Source organism: Telmatherina bonti (assembly GCF_933228915.1).
Source record: "Telmatherina bonti genome assembly, chromosome: 19".
Taxonomy (NCBI): Eukaryota; Metazoa; Chordata; class Actinopteri; order Atheriniformes; family Telmatherinidae; genus Telmatherina; species Telmatherina bonti.
Window position 1 is genome coordinate 20,236,606 of NC_136617.1, and position 15,946 is coordinate 20,252,551.

Sequence of the window (15,946 nt, forward strand, 5' to 3'; positions counted from 1 at the left end):
TTTTATGGCCAAAAACAACACTTCTACACCATCTAAAATGTACAATTCTTTAATCAGCAATGTTTTAATATAGGTTTCCATTTTAAATATTACATCAAGGGACGATTATGCACCAACGGAAGATAACTGTCTTATTTTTTCATCCATTCCTCTCTTTCTTTCCTCTCACGGATCACCTCATCCAGATACGGACTCAGGTAATTGATGTCCTGAAAGAGTAAAAGTAAAATTAAAACAGAATAAATGACAATAGGACAAAAAACATCACTGCTTACATTAGGTAACTGGAGGCAATGATGTAAAAGTTTGTAAGATAGTACCAAATAGCTCCAATTTTTATAGCATATACTTTTCATTGAGATAACACACAAGAGGTTAAATAGCTAGAAAATGCAGCACCTGTCTAGAAATAACAGGAGAAATAAATTATCCACTAATATCAATCTAAACAAAACAAACATTCAGCTCTCCTGTTGAGAACATACCTCTTCATACTTTGTCCATTGTTCTTTAGGGAGAACCTGCTGCTTCATAGAGAGATCCAGGGCTCTCTTGATCCTGAAAATCCTGTCATTGTAAAGGTTTTCTGGAAGCCTTCTAAGGGCCTCCTTCACATCCGAATCCTCATATATCGTATCATCACGCATCAAGCCTGCAAGAGAATACAATGTATTGTGTTATTAGTTATAGTTCAGTTGGGAAATCAACCAAACAGAAAACATGACCATTGTGGCAATCTTGAGACACTAGAAAATATGTGTTGTTAACACAGATTGCTCTATCATCCGTGATTAGCCCTCTTTTCAAAAAAATGGAAATGGTAGTTATGAGGTGCCTGTTTAGACGCTGCTAAAACTGGAGAAGTAAAAGCTGCCATTCTCACTACTGAGAATGGAAGCTAACTCAGACGTATAATGTCGACCCACACTTGTCTCATCTCTCTGTAGGCCTATTAACTTTTTGCTGGTTTTTTTTTTTTTTTTTTTTTTTATTGAAGGGGAAACTCCTCACGCTCCTTTCAGTTTAAAGTGGAACTATTATATGTATTTCAGGCTAATTTATTTTTATTTCTGAGACCAGAAGGGCTGGGATTGATCGAGTTATTGTCACAAATCGCTTTATTTACTTCAGACTGACCCTGTCCGTAGGCTGTCAGATCAGCGTGCGGGTAAAACGAGTGGGTTGAGACTCTTCCGCATTAAGCCCCGCCACTGCACTACATCGGGAGCGCGCACCGCACCTGCTTTCGCCGTCATGTAACATCTCAAACAGAAGGATTAGGCTAATATTAACTCAATAAAAAAAAAACAAAATACAATGTCAACATATAGCATACAGCCCTACATGTTGTAACCTGAATCAGACCCTGAAAACGAATTGGAAAACAGCAACCCACAGCAACGAATGCAGCAGGATGTCTCTCTTTGGTAAACTCACCAGCCATCATTCAAAATAACTTTATCCGACGTTTTCCACCCGCCTGATGTATTTGTACATGCACTTGTTAACCAGTAGAAGGTAACCAATCACCGAACCTTATCCCCCGGGACGTCACAAGGATTTCGAAGTAGAAAAAACTCTCTAAAACGACGCGTTTTTCGTCGCTATGGAAACCGAACGGAGAGCGTGCTGGAACTCAAACTCAAACATGCGTTTAGGTGATAAAAAAAACGGTGCCGTTCACGTCTGATGAGGACTCAACACTGTAACACTGTAGAAAGCTCAGAAAACTTGAAATACCATAATAGCACCCCTTTAAAATAATTCAAGCCCCTTTTTCTGAGAATACGAAAAATGCTTCACTTAATCAGATTAAAATCCATTACAGGTAGAGATCTCTTTGACGAGGGTGACTTGTTCAAGAAATCAGTAGATGATGTCAAGGTTTTTTTTTTTTATTCTTTACAAATAATCCTTATCTAATAAAATTAAATGGTCTTCAAGGACATTTCTCACATATCTCTTTTAACCATTACAAATTTTTAAAACTACTTCAACCTTGTCTTTAACCCTTACACTTGCTTTTACATATTCATCCATACATTTTATGCATTTATCTCTTTGGTGTCATAACTTTTCCTCAACTCTCCATAGAGTTGTAAAATGATAACATGATAATCATATAACAATGTTTAAGACATTCAGTTATAAATGTTTAAGTTATACATGATGATCATATAATAAATAGAAGTTTGCTTAGAAATAGCAAATTCCAGTAATCCATGCTTCTTCACTAGAAAGCCTTATCTGATATTTGAAAAATTTCTGTGTTAATATACACTACTCACAAAAAGTTAGGGATATTCAGCTTTTGGGTGAAATTTCACAACAAGCCTAAAATGCATTCAAACCTGTACAGGTGAACTTAATGTGATCTTCTCTAAGCTTTTAAATGCACATGTCCAACTGTTAAATGTTTCAATAAATTTTGCACAAGTTGCTGTTCTCTAACAAGGAGCTTAACGGCAAAAGTCACGGCAGGTGTGTGATCCTTGAATTGACCAATAAATGTCCTGGTTCAATTAGAGCTGGTGTTTAAACAGTTGTCCTCATCATGCTGTACACATTTTGACATCATGAGACCAAGACGACACCTAACAATGGAACAACAGTCCCTTGCCATTGCGATGCTTCAAACAGGACGTTCTCAGACAGAAGTGGCCACTGAGCTTGAAGTGTCACAGAGTGTCATCAGCAGGTTGCAACAGAGATAGAGAGACTGGAAGAGTCACAGAAAGGCCCAGAAGTGGACGTCCTTTGGCCACATCCCGTGCTGATGACCGCTACATTGTGAACACTGCCCTGAGAAACCGGATGATGAATGCCACTCAACTCCAGGCACGTTTAAGAGAGGTGAGAGGCACCCAAGTGTCACGTCAGACCATTCGAAACCGTTTACATCAGTGTGGTCTGCGTGCTAGACGACCTGCACAGGTACCTGACCACACCACCAGGCACAGGCATCATCGTCTTGCATGGGCCAGGGAGCATTTACGCTGGACGAGGAACCAGTGGGCCTCAGTGCTGTTCTCTGATGAAAGTCGATTCACACTGAGCAGAAATGATGGCCGGCAACGATGTTGGAGACGTCAGGGAGAGCGCTATGCATCAGCCACTGTTGTCACCAGGCGAGCTTTTGGTGGTGGCGGTGTTACAGTGTGGGCAGGGGTGTCCACTTGGTACAGAACTGCCCTACACTTTGTGAATGGTACAGTGACAAGCCCATACTACCTGAATAACATCATTAATCCAGTGATTGTGCCCCTACATGAACAGCACAGGCCTAATTTCATCTTCATGGATGACAATGCTCCTGCTCATTGAGGCCGCATCATCAGGGTACGGCTGTTGGAGACTGGTGTACCTCAAATGGAATGGCCTGCACTCTCTCCAGACCTGAATCCCATTGAAAACCTGTGGGATCAGCTGAGCCGTTGTGTAGAGGCTCGAAACCCTGCACCCCAGAACCTCAATGACCTGAGGGCTGCCCTTCAAGAAGAGTGGGATGCCATGCCTCAGCAGGCAATAAGTTGCCTTGTGAACAGCATGAGACGTCGTTGTCAAGCTGTAATTGATGCTCATGGGCACATGACGAGATATTGAGACGTTCAAATTTTTTGTTGTGGTGTAACTACCATTGTTGTTACCTTTTGTGTTGAATGAATTTTTTGAGATGAGGAAATCAGTAGTGCATCCTTCTACTTAAATGACTTACTTTTATGATATTATATCACTGTAGCATGAACATATTGCATTTTCCATCAATTTCACCTGAAAGCCAAATATCCCTAATTTTTTGTGAGAAGTGTATGTCTTTACTTACCAACTTTGTTGAAGCCACTTAAGTTGTAAAACCATTTACGGAAACCAAGCATAAGCCGGCTTGTCGCCACTGTGACATGAGATAAAAATATAAATATACATTAAAGATCAGGAAAGCAGCAAAAGGCTGACAGTAAGAAAAAATAACTAAGATTATTTGCTGATATGATGAACTACCACTAAAAATAAAATATTTTCTTTCTTTCCCATTGTCAACTTAGAATAACATACTAATAAAGCGTGACGTCATATTTTCTTTGTAAGATGAAATAGTTTATAGGTTATCCACTTCGCAGGAGAAAAATCACTACGCTTGAAGTATACCCCGCAACGACACTGTACCTAATTTAACAGTAATCTGAGCAATAACCATAGCTTAATAAGTCTTTTTTTTCTTTAATTGTTCAATGTAGCCAGATATATGATAATGACTGCATTTTTTTTATTTTATTTTATTTTACTGTGATAAGCACCCATTTTACCTGCTAAACTAACGTTAGCTGAGCAACACTACCGCCTGTTAGCATAACTTAGCAAGGGGACATTAGAGGACATAAAAGTCAAATGCCATGGAACTCGCATTCAGACAGAAAAAGCCTTCATAATTTTATAGTATGCAATAAACTATAATACAAATCTTAGTATAGCTATCAGACACGATCTTAAAAGAGTCAGAAATGGATGAAAGAAAAGAGAGCGCTACTCGGTTACCTGGTGCCCTCACCGCCATGTTTGCCTTTAAGGAACGACCGCAGTGCGTTCTGGGTAAAAAGAGGGATGAGGCGCTGAAGCGATTAAATAACTTCATAACAAATGACCAATTTCGAAAACACTCGGAAATAAATGAATAAATAAAAAATACAATTAAAAATAAATAAATATAGATAAAGCTAGAGATAAAGATAGATAGATAGATACTTATCCTTATCACCCTAACATAGAATATCATCGCTTTTATTGGGCTTTTGCAGTAAATTATTTGAAAATAAATAATTGCCATTACGTGATTCTGCTGAGGTATTCTATATCCATAATGTCATATCAGTGTAGCATAAACATTTTCTGTAAACTTCACTCAAAGGTTGAATATCCCTTACTTTTTAATTTACACAGAAAGAGAGAGAGGTGGGTTGTGATATAAAGCTGCTCAGTCGATAAACAATACATTCTTTTTGATCAGGCATAAAAAAGAAATAGATTTTTAAAAAAAGAAAAAATCTAATACCAATAATATGCAGCAAGAATGCTCCAAAATCAACATCTTCATTTACTCAAGTTTGCAGCTAAGGTCATGGTGAAAGAAAAAGCCTTTTGAAAGGAAGTTTTACAATTATGTGATTTAAAAAGACCAGACACACACTGAAGGCCTTCAACAGAAGAGCGTGCCAAAAGTAAATCATGGTAAATGAGGCAATGAAGAATACTTATTTTTTGCTAATGAAATATTTAATTGCACAAAGTGGATGAATCAAGATTTATTTAGAACTCTTTAGCCTTATTAGCTAGACAGTGAAGACTAGAACAGGATTGGATGTTCCACCATGTTAATTACTGTCCCTCAAACACACACCTCGACTGGTTGTAGAATGGATAAAATAATTTTCCATTAAATGTGCAATTTAAGACAAATCTAAATGAGAAGCACAAATAAAACATAAAATTAATATACCACATGTGCTGTCATTCACTTACACGCCCAGCCGACTCGGCTGACATGACACTAACATTTAAACCAACTAGATGACCAACAAAAGCAAAAGCTGTTTTTTTGTTTTGTTTTTTTATCTGGATACAGTCCTTTGTCTAGTTTAATAGATTTTCCAGAAATTTCACCAAACTATATATTGTTTCTTTTTAAGCTGCAACATAAGAAATTTAAGGGAGTACCACTTATTCTGCCAAGTCCAGTGATCGATTTGCCACAGTCTTGTTACTGGCAAAACAAAAACAATTAGTCAAGGAGCAATTTACTGACGCTGATCCAATTATATCTAATGTGATGTATTTACATTATGTAAGTATGTCAACCCAATTATTTAAAACCCTGTGTATTTTTAATTTCTAACTTATATTAAATGTCAGTCATAATACTTAAGGAACAATGAAACAATAAAATCATCAGGAGCTGATCTTTGTCAAATCCATAAATTTAATTAAGTATGAACTGTTCAAATGCCTCAACAGGATGAAAAACTGCTAATCGTAAAACTAAGCCTTTAAAACTGACCAACTAAAGCAAAAAAGGACACGATACACAGGTCAGACTTGTCGCAGAGTCAGCATAGTTTATTATAGTATTTTTATTTACATGCAAGCACAGTTTTAACAGCTTTTAAGCAGTTTTAGAGTAAAGTTAAAGTGAAGCTTAACCAAGAATCAGGTTTAGATTTAAAAAATCTACAGATGTAAATGGAAATGTTTATTGTTCTGAAGTATGTTCAGCCACAGAACAAGAATTATCCATTTTACATGACAATGTGACATTTCTATTACTTCCAAAAACGTTTTTTTGGGACTTAACATAAATCCAGATAGTTTTATCCCCAAAAAGACAGTCATAGAAGAATAGGAGCAATAATTCAAGCAAAGGAGCTGACATACATTAGATATTCAATGATAATCATTTTACAAAACATTTTATTTTCAAGCTTAGTTGATGGCCCATATGTTTGGACCTTGGTGTCTGCATGAACTTAGCATGGTGTCATTTTTTAAATATATTTCAAGACTTCAGTCTTTTTACAGTCACATCATAAAGAATTAAATCATCTTTTGGAACAAATAAAAATCCTCCAGTGCTGCCAAAGCCAACTCGGTGCAAAAAGCATCATCTGGCAACAAAACCAAGCGGTCCAAAGAAATGTAGTTTGGCATGGTTGGATCATACTGAGCTTTTCCAAGGTACTCAAGGAAGAGGTGGCGCTCTCTAAGGCGAAGGTACTTTGTATTAAGGACCTACATAAAGACACATTAATAATGGAGTTTTATTCTTTTCCAAATTCAGAAATGTAAGAAAAGATGTTTATATTGACCCTAAATTTGTGGGAGAAAAGAGAAAAACTCATAAAAAACCACTTACCTGCGGGAACTTTGTGATCAGGTGGTGGGGCACCTTCATGGTGTTGTGGAGGAAGTCAAATGTCTGTGTAAGTTTCCTTTTATTGGCTGTCAACACTTTAGGAACAGCCATCACTATGTGTTGGATCTCATTTTCTTTAAAGCCAAGTTCTATTTCACATACCTGTGAAGCATTTAAAAATAATTTAACACAACATCTCCAGTTTATTGAAACTATACTTTGTAATAATTTATGCTTTAATTTCATACCTTCAGGTTTTCTTTAACAGGCTCCAAACTACCACACAGTAATCTCGGCAGACGAGCTAAAAGGTTTCGTGTCTGCAAAGAGAGGAGAAAGATTACATTTATATATTATTTCTGTTCTTTCAATTCAGTGAGATGCCCTTCTTAACAGACATACATTCGAAGCACTGAGTTTAAGTTCCCGTTGATAAAAACCCAGTCGATTGTCAATCCTCTTCACACTGAAGTTGAGCAGATAAGGAGCTCTGGACACCATGGATGCAACTGTCTCTGGACTAAACTTTCTTGACCTGAGATAGTTAACCCTTTACAAATAACACAAGAAAAAACAGCAATATTTAGACAGTCTTTGTGGTTATTGTGACTGCAGAAAAGGAATACTGTCAAAAATAAAGGCATCTAATGTTTCAAAGATCTCATAATGTCACCTGGCTTGTAGGTTTTCCAAACTCTCACTGAGAATGAAGGGATTGTGAGTAATAATATAGCTGAAACGGGAGTCCTCCACTCCAATCTCTTTGAGAAATAGCAGCCGAGGAGCCACATCTGTGTTGAAGTCAAGTCTGAGGAGCATGGTGCCTACATTAGGCCTTTGTTCCAACTTAAACAAATTCACCCCTGTGATGACAAAAAAAAAAAAAAAAAAAAAAGGTGATAATACTCATAAGACCATTGTCTTTCATATTAGACCATACCTCTTGTGTCAAAACTAGCAAAGAGCATTTTCATTAAAATCTTAAAATTCTGCCAATTTTATTTACCTAGTTGTACCAGTTTGGTAAGTGTCTCTGACTTGTCAACATAATCTTTAAGGGATGATGAAGCTGGAGGCATGGAATCGGGAACAGAAATACTGACAGCTTCCTCGTCGCTGATCTCCTCCAGTGCTGAAAATTCAGCAGCAGCATCCAAATCTGCTTAAAAGAAAATGCAGAATGAGGCAGTTAAACACCCATAACACTAGAAATGATCTGTAATGTAGTTTTAAATTAAGGTTGAGTAATCAATGTTCATATAATCAAGAAAAAAAATCAAATACCTAAGGAAATCTGATTCTGAATCATTGGCAGAGGATCTGTGGTTGGCATCAGAGTAGTCTTATATTCAACAATATCACTTCTAGACAAATCTTTGTCTAGAACTGTATATTTGTTCTCCTTCGCCTCAGTTGTCAGACATTTTGCTGTCAAGTCATTGTAGGGCCACATCTGTTGTTTCCATCTCAGTCTTGTTTGAATTACTGTGTGACTCCCAGAGAAGGATAATCCATTACTAATTTTGGAGGATTCCTTGATTGCTGTAATACAATGCTGAACTTGTAGGTAATGTTGCCATGTGGTAGCCTTGGAAGAAAAAAGACCTCTACATCGCAGACACTGCTGAGTCCACGCAGATGCCATACCAATTCTGTAAGAAAGTAATATGGTGTTTTTGAGATTAATGAAAGTCAATACCATTTTCAACCAGACATAATCTTGTGATATAATGTTATCATTCATTAAAATCAATTAATTTTTCAAAGTCATGCTCCGATTGAACAACAGTCCTTATATTTATGTGGATGCCAATCTGCATTTATGTGATGGACATGCATCACCCACAAACATATTAGCTGGGTTTCCAAAATGTACTGAATTTTAGGAAAAACCCTTTGAAAAATTAAATGGCTTTGTATTCATTTCCATTTCTTTTACTGTAGCTGCACTGCGTTACTATTCACTGTTCTGACTATAAACTTGCTAAGTGAGACAGTAATATGGATCTAATATACAGAAACCTTGTCATTAAAGCGTAGTTTATACATTGTGTACTCAAGCAAGATTATTCCGATTAAGAACAGTTTTCGTAGGCACAAAAGGTGTTTAAGTCAGTAGTATTCATATTTACTGGGAGACATTCACAGTAATTTCAACTCACTAACCTAAAGACACCAGAAATTTGACACAGTTGCTCCACTGTTGCCCCACACCAGCATGTGTGGCTAGCCTAAGACAGATTCCTCAATGCTAGCAAGCTATTACAACAACTCAAATCCAGAAACTTGAACTCTTAATTAAATGTCCAACGTCAACAAACCGTTTTAGGCTATTTACCTCCTTCACAGTTTCTGACTTAATACATTTTACCACCAACTCTACTCCTTCTCTTAGCAAAACGTCGCACAATGTCAACTACTTTCACGTGCAAAATCACGGAAGGGCTTCACGACGTCACCTCATGGAACGTACCACAATAGTGTACTTGATTGTGAGACATTGCCTTTGATTTTCCTAATATGGCACAAATTTGAGTAATTTTTTAAAAAAAATTTAATAACAATTTATAATAATTATGTTTAAAATAAACAATGTGCTAACTTTGTTTATATGCTAACGATAACATTTATCGTAGTCATACACCCCTTCTTTTAATTGTAGTGACTTCGTCCGTCCTCGAGGTTTCTCTTTGCTGAGCTGTCTTCTTATCATTTCTCTATCAGTTAGATTTAGTTTTTTAGATACAAAATGAGCAGTAACTCTAAGAGGATAAGTAACAGCACAGAAATGTCCGCCACTGAAGGGTCTCGATCACTTAGGAGGGAGGATGCTGACTACAAATTGCATTTCCGAAAGATAAACGAGCAACAAGTGGAGGATATCGGTCTCGACTTCTTCTACAAACCACACACTATAACACTGTTAACAATCACTGTGCTCAGCCTGATGTACTTTGCATTCACGAGGTAAATTACAACATGAAGTAAATGTTTAATTTTAGTTTAAGTCTTGTTGTGTCCAATCTTCTAATTGTTTACACTTGGAATCGTATTTTTACAGGGACAATGAAGAGTCAGACAATAATCTCCGTGTTGGTGTGTTGGTAGTTGTCTCCTTTTTCTTAGTCATCAGTGTTCTGGCTTTCCCTAATGGTAAGCTCTAACTACACCTACACTGTCTTCATCATGGAATGGTGGGATTATTTCCTAGTATAGAATGTAATCACAATTTTCTTTAAGTGGTTATAAAACAGTCAGTATACCACTTTTAGTTTTGAAACAATCAGGTAATTATTTGGGAAATATTAGTTAGCAATATTGTTTATTGATTATATATATGTTTTTTAAACCTAAAATACTATCAAATATCTGTTTTCAGCTCCTCGGATGTAATGATTAGTACATTTTTAATATCTTGTGTTATAATAACGAGAATATTTAGGTGTATTTCTTTATTGCTTGATTGAATCTAGTGGTTCACACTTTTTTCCTGACAGTTTTTTCATAAGAATAAATTTGCAGGATCAAGACAGTAATTCAGATGATAAATATGATTATGAATCCATGAATACTTCCCTTTATGTAATTCTATAATTTTTTTTCCTTCAACATTTTCCTGCTGGATACATGTATAGTTCACTGATACATACTGATGTGTTTGCTCTCAGGGCCATTCACGAGGCCACATCCTGCAATATGGCGAATGGTGTTTGGTGAGTTGTCAGTTTGACCTAACTTTTCTGTTTAGATGCAGTTTTCATTTGTCTTGGTATTCACTCACATTCTGTTATCTTTGGTAGGTCTCAGTGTGCTCTACTTCCTGTTTCTGGTCTTTCTTCTCTTCCTCAACTGGGACCAAGTGAAAAGTCTCATGTACTGGCTAGACCCAAATCTGCGTTATGCCAAACGGGAAGCTGATGTTATGGTAGCTTTTTTTCTGAACTTTGAATTTTATGTATGTATGAATCATCAGAACAAGAAAACCTCTAGCCGTCATGTCTATGCTATTCCCAAATGTATTCATTTGTTTCTGAATGATTTTGTCTGTGTTGCACTGAGACTCTATTTGTTGCCAATTGTTATTATCCTTATTTTCCTTTTTATAGGAATATGCTGTAAACTGTACAGTGATAACATGGGAACGCATCCTAAGCCACTTCGACTTCTTTGCATTTGCCCACTTCGCAGGGTGGGCCATGAAGGCTTTGTTGATCCGCAGCTATGGCCTGTGCTGGACCATTAGCATCACCTGGGAACTCACTGAGGTAACCAGCATGTGTGTGTAATCATGACTAAGAAAATGCTTGATGTGGCTGTATTGAAAAATAATGCCATAAGTCATCCATATATTTATGTAAAAAATCCTCTATATCTTTATGCTTCACCATCTTAGACAAGCAATCAATAAGAATTGTTTGTATGAGTAACAATCATCTTTTCAAACACAAGTAAATATTGTGTTAGCAGCTCTAATTATATGTTGGTAGATTAGTTATTTTTTGACTTACTTAGTTTTTGACTCTTGTTTTGTGTTTGTTTATTTTCCCTTCTCTCTTTTTCACACTTGTTAACAGCTATTCTTCATGCATCTTTTGCCAAACTTTGCGGAGTGCTGGTGGGATCAGGTGATACTCGACATACTGTTATGTAATGGAGGAGGCATCTGGTTGGGTATGACAGCCTGCCATTTTCTGGAGATGAGGACCTACCGCTGGGCTAGCATCAAGTCAGTGTTTTCATCGACCTTATGTTCTTACATTATAAACACGTCAGGAAAAGAGCATAGGACACCAAATAGCTGAAACACTATAACTGTAAGTCATGGTGCTAAAAAGGTTATGCAATATTGAAAAAGTATATGTTGTAGTTAGAACTGAGATAAGCTCAAAATGACCATTTAGTAAATGGTAAAATTTTCTTGAGTTAAATGATCAAATCTCTGAGTGGCAAAAGTATGCAAATACCTTTTTAGTGCGGTGCCTTTCTGCAGCAAAATTTGTCTTGCTGCATAACCTGATTTACATTAATATTAAGTTACATTAAGGATTTAAATGAACCTTACATTAAGAGTGTGAGACTACTGCTTTCCTGTCACACCTCCACTCTGTTACCCTGCAGCGCAGTTCATGGACCCTAACACAGCTTCATCTCCCACCACATCAAAACATGGAATTAGACCTCCTCTGCCTCCACCTCTTGTCTCTTTTTCTTTGTACTCAAACTACAGTATCTTTACATAAATAGAAAGGAAGTTCCTTACATCACTACAATTTATATAAAGCTTTCTTACTTAATATCAAAACTACTTGTAAGTCTGTTTTAGGAAAGAGGTCTTATTTGTATTACCTGTATTAGACTGGGGACTGATGATGAAAATAATCCAAATTATACACACTCTAGCTGTTTTTTAATATCTTAGCCAGACCTCTTGACCTGAGAAAAGCTTGACTGGATCTAGCATCCATAATTTTAAGCCAGTTGTATTTATGTTGCATTTTTCCAAAACAACAGTGGCTGTTAGTAATGTTTGGAGCCACAGTGCAAATGTGTGTTTTTTACTTCGCCATGAGGCTGCTCAACTCTTTCTGTTTAGAGAAATACACACCACCACTGGGAAGATAAAGCGAGCTGTGCTCCAGTTTACCCCAGGCAGCTGGACTTATGTGCGCTGGTTTGACCCAAAGTCTTCCTTCCAGAGGCTTGCCGGCATCTACCTCTTCATGATCCTATGGCAGGTAGTGTGTGCTTTTTTTTGTTTGAGAAATACGTGTCTGACTGCGAGTCATATGAGTTTAACAAAACAACTACTAGTTTGAAAAAAGAACGTTGTTGAAAAACAAGGCTTGTAAATATCACTGAGGTTATAATTAAAATATTGTTTCTTTATTTTTGTAGTTGACAGAGTTGAACACATTTTTCCTGAAGCACATCTTTATCTTTCAAGTTTCTCATCCTCTCAGTTGGTGTCGTATCCTCCTTATTGGAATCATCACCGCACCCACTGTACGGTATGTTCAAGCTTCAAAATGACATGCACAGAAGTTGCATGATCAAGAGTTAACCATAAAGAACTAAGTTTCTTCAATGAAGCTTGCAATTCATATCCTTCATTTTAATTGATAGTACCACACATTCCTCATAAACCTCATGCAAGTTTAGCACAGACTCGGGGAAAAAATTTGTCTTAAACTACACCATCTTTACACATCACTAGAATATAGACAACGCTTTCTGCTCTGGTCATACTTAATATCAAAACTGCTTGTGAGTCTGGTTTTCCTTTTCATTATTATTAACAAATATACTCTTTTTCAGACAATATTATGCATACCTGACAGACACTCAATGTAAACGAGTTGGCACACAGTGTTGGGTGTTTGGGTAAGTATCTTTTGTTACATCAGTTCCTGTGTGGTATTTTTGGTGTTTTTTAAGAACTCATTGTGTTCCTATCAGTGTTTTTTTTTTTTTTTAAATTAAGACATTTGCAATAACATTTTTTTAAATTGTAGTTGTTGTTATCTAGTTATGATTTTATAATGTGTTTTCGGAAGTTTAATAATAACGTAGTTTCCCAGTAGTCTTATTAACAAACTGAAATATGTTTTTCTCAGTCTGGCATTTTGTCTCTGATGTTATTGGCATTTTTTAGAGAAGGGTTCATGGCTTAACAACAGTGACATGAAATTAGCCAAACTCTATATAAGGCATCTGACACTGGCCCTATTAGCCAGCTTTGTGGCTTACTAAGGTTAATTTTATAGCAGTAAGTTCACTGGTCAATTGAAATTCACAGCATTATGTCACTGACCTCACTCACCCCAGAAAGAAGGCTGCCAGTCTGCATCAGTTGCTATAGATATAGTATGTATTAGTCATGATATTTTATGGGAGGGGAATAAAATTTTATTTCTATATGTCCTTTAAGAGCCATCACTTTCCTGGAGGCTCTCGTTTGTGTGAAATTTGGCCAAGACTTATTTTCTAAGACCCAAATTCGCCATGTGCTTTTATGGCTCTTCTGTCTGGTAAGATAACATATGTATGGCTTGTGTGTTGGGTGCATGTTTAAACATGGACATGAGTATTATGTACCCTTTTGTCCTATGTAATTATAATAAGTCCTTATTCACGCCTTTTCAGGGAATATGCTTTCTGCTTACTCTTTTATTCCCATGTTCTTCAGGGACTCATCACGCTCTTGTGTTTATATGTAATGGTGTGGTATGAGCAACATAAATTGAAGGTGAGATCTGGCTTTGATAGTTTTATAAATGTCTTCATTATATCCTGTTCAGCCATCTAAGAGTAAACTAGAACAACTACAGACATGATCAAAAAGCTGTGATATATCATTTTTTTAATATTGAACACTTGGCTTGTACATCTAAGTTTTGGTTTGTTGCAGATGATACTGACTCTGAGCTTTTTTCTGTTAACAGAGCCTTTCTCCCCAATCTGAGGACTGCAATGATAGCATCACTGACTCATGTGCTCCTCTCTCTGATAGCCTTGAAGGTCAGTCCCACAACCAGCAAATAGGTGACAAACTTCACTTGGCTCGTTCCTTGATGTTTAACATAACTCTGTGTGTTTTTTTTCTCCATAGCTCAGAGAAATTCCTTGAAAATTTTACAACCAACAAAACGGAGGAAGGCATCTGCTAGAAACAGATATGTAAATAGCCAGAAGGGGAAAAGATAGTAAATAGTACTATATGTTCATAACTGCTGTGGAGACATTAAGCGTATCCTATATTCAGTAATAGGAATACAGAATGCAGTTTATCTTACTGAAAAGTTAAAAGCTTTATTGTTGTCTGAAAAAAATCCCAGAATGTGTATACTGTGTGTGTGTGTGTGTGTGTGGAAAAGACAACAAGAAGATTAAAACATCATTAAGTAGCCTCTTGGTACTTTGCGTTTAAAAGTGAGGCCTGCTTTATTTGGACCATAAATTACTAACATCAGGTTGGGTTTCTTTTACTGTGAATGTTGAGTCAGGAGTGTACACTCCAGTCTACATGCGTTACCATCACTAACGTTTTTTTGCAATCAACTTCTTTGACTGTTAAATCTTTACATAATACTGTGTTCTTAATTTGAAGCTTTATAAGAACTAAAAACTTATAGCTATTGATATAATGTCCATTTTGAAATTATTCAAATAAATAATGATCCACTCATTTTCTATACATCCTTATTTCTAGAATGATGATTATGAAACAAAATTGTTGATTTAATATGTTTGTATTTATATATTTGCCAAAACCGACCAATTTTTACACTTGTTTGTGAAACCATATTAAGCGCTTTACATCAGTTATATGCACTTAGCATAGTTTATTTATGTAAAATAAGAAAAGCAAAGCGTTACTGAACCAAATGGGTTATAGGAATTTTATTGTGAGCCTCTGATGAACTTACTGAAATATGTCATTTATCATTTTTGTGTGTTCATAACTAAAGAAATGTGGTGTATATGTGAAATAATATTGAGACATTCAATGCAATTAAACTGGTGACATTCAGTGGCAGATCATAATCACTGACTAGAAATAATGTATTTCAAAAGTAGTTACTTATATTTTTTGTTTTTATTTTGTGATATAAATTGAATAAACTGTGATGCTATATGTCAATAAAAGCTCAGGTGTTATTAATAAGAGTGTGTACACTTATATTTGGTTGAGCTTTCTTTTCCACTAGCCTAATTCCTGTCTTGTGAAAATCCATTCCACTTGAATGCAGATCAGACCATATTTTATTATATAACATTACAATGACTTAAATCAAAACTCAAATGCACTACGTGATATTACTGATGGATGATTATTTTGAGTGTTTTTTGCAGTGTTAAATATAACAAATAAATAGGAGAGGAAAGACCCGGTTTTGTGTTCTGTGTTTATGTTCTTGTTATTATTGTGATGATTTCAGTCAACAGAAGGGGAATTGTTTTATCATCTTGAACTCTGAACCACGGATTAAATATTAGTGAAAGAACTAGAGTTATTTTTAAACAAACAAAGAAAATGTTGTTGAT

General features: G+C 36.2%; 3 protein-coding genes across 3 annotated transcripts; 1 reads left to right on the top strand and 2 right to left on the bottom strand.

The window, feature by feature from the left end:
• Positions 1 to 35: 35 nt before the first annotated feature.
• On the bottom strand, positions 36 to 4,563 carry uqcrb (ubiquinol-cytochrome c reductase binding protein). The gene is made up of 4 exons (XM_079259046.1): positions 4,534 to 4,563; positions 3,824 to 3,892; positions 486 to 652; positions 36 to 209 (listed from the first exon to the last, which is right to left on the bottom strand). The coding sequence occupies exons 1-4, from the start codon at positions 4,550 to 4,552 to the stop codon at positions 132 to 134; spliced, it is 333 nt and encodes a 110-aa protein (XP_079115172.1). The 5' UTR covers positions 4,553 to 4,563; the 3' UTR covers positions 36 to 131.
• A 1,918-nt stretch (positions 4,564 to 6,481) lies between these two features.
• mterf3 (mitochondrial transcription termination factor 3) lies at positions 6,482 to 9,316 on the bottom strand. Its single transcript, XM_079259161.1, has 8 exons — positions 9,240 to 9,316; positions 8,186 to 8,553; positions 7,908 to 8,060; positions 7,575 to 7,764; positions 7,304 to 7,451; positions 7,150 to 7,221; positions 6,902 to 7,063; positions 6,482 to 6,777 (listed from the first exon to the last, which is right to left on the bottom strand). Exons 2-8 carry the CDS (start codon positions 8,544 to 8,546, stop codon positions 6,583 to 6,585), a joined length of 1,281 nt encoding a protein of 426 aa, XP_079115287.1. The 5' UTR covers positions 8,547 to 8,553; positions 9,240 to 9,316; the 3' UTR covers positions 6,482 to 6,582.
• A 373-nt stretch (positions 9,317 to 9,689) lies between these two features.
• On the top strand, positions 9,690 to 14,605 carry ptdss1b (phosphatidylserine synthase 1b; the record flags this gene model as incomplete). Its single annotated transcript, XM_079258722.1, has 13 exons — positions 9,690 to 9,868; positions 9,963 to 10,054; positions 10,570 to 10,614; positions 10,702 to 10,826; positions 11,008 to 11,166; positions 11,476 to 11,627; positions 12,495 to 12,636; positions 12,797 to 12,909; positions 13,217 to 13,282; positions 13,830 to 13,929; positions 14,088 to 14,147; positions 14,344 to 14,419; positions 14,511 to 14,605. The coding sequence occupies 13 exons, from the start codon at positions 9,690 to 9,692 to the stop codon at positions 14,603 to 14,605; spliced, it is 1,404 nt and encodes a 467-aa protein (XP_079114848.1).
• Between the last annotated feature and the right edge of the window lie 1,341 nt (positions 14,606 to 15,946).

What these genes read in the sequence shown, in the direction of transcription:
- mterf3 (XM_079259161.1), bottom strand. Translation starts at nt 8,546, where the DNA reads ATGGCATCTGCGTGGACTCAGCAGTGTCTGCGATGTAGAGGTCTTTTT. An exon ending in TTAAACTCAGTGCTTCGAAT is followed by an intron (nt 7,222 to 7,303) that starts GTATGTCTGTTA and finishes CTCTCTTTGCAG; the next exon opens with ACACGAAACCTTTTAGCTCG. An exon ending in CTGTTAAAGAAAACCTGAAG is followed by an intron (nt 7,064 to 7,149) that starts GTATGAAATTAA and finishes AATGCTTCACAG; the next exon opens with GTATGTGAAATAGAACTTGG.
- uqcrb (XM_079259046.1), bottom strand. An exon ending in AAGTGGCTTCAACAAAGTTG is followed by an intron (nt 653 to 3,823) that starts GTAAGTAAAGAC and finishes ATTCTCTTGCAG; the next exon opens with GCTTGATGCGTGATGATACG. An exon ending in AATGGACAAAGTATGAAGAG is followed by an intron (nt 210 to 485) that starts GTATGTTCTCAA and finishes TTACTCTTTCAG; the next exon opens with GACATCAATTACCTGAGTCC.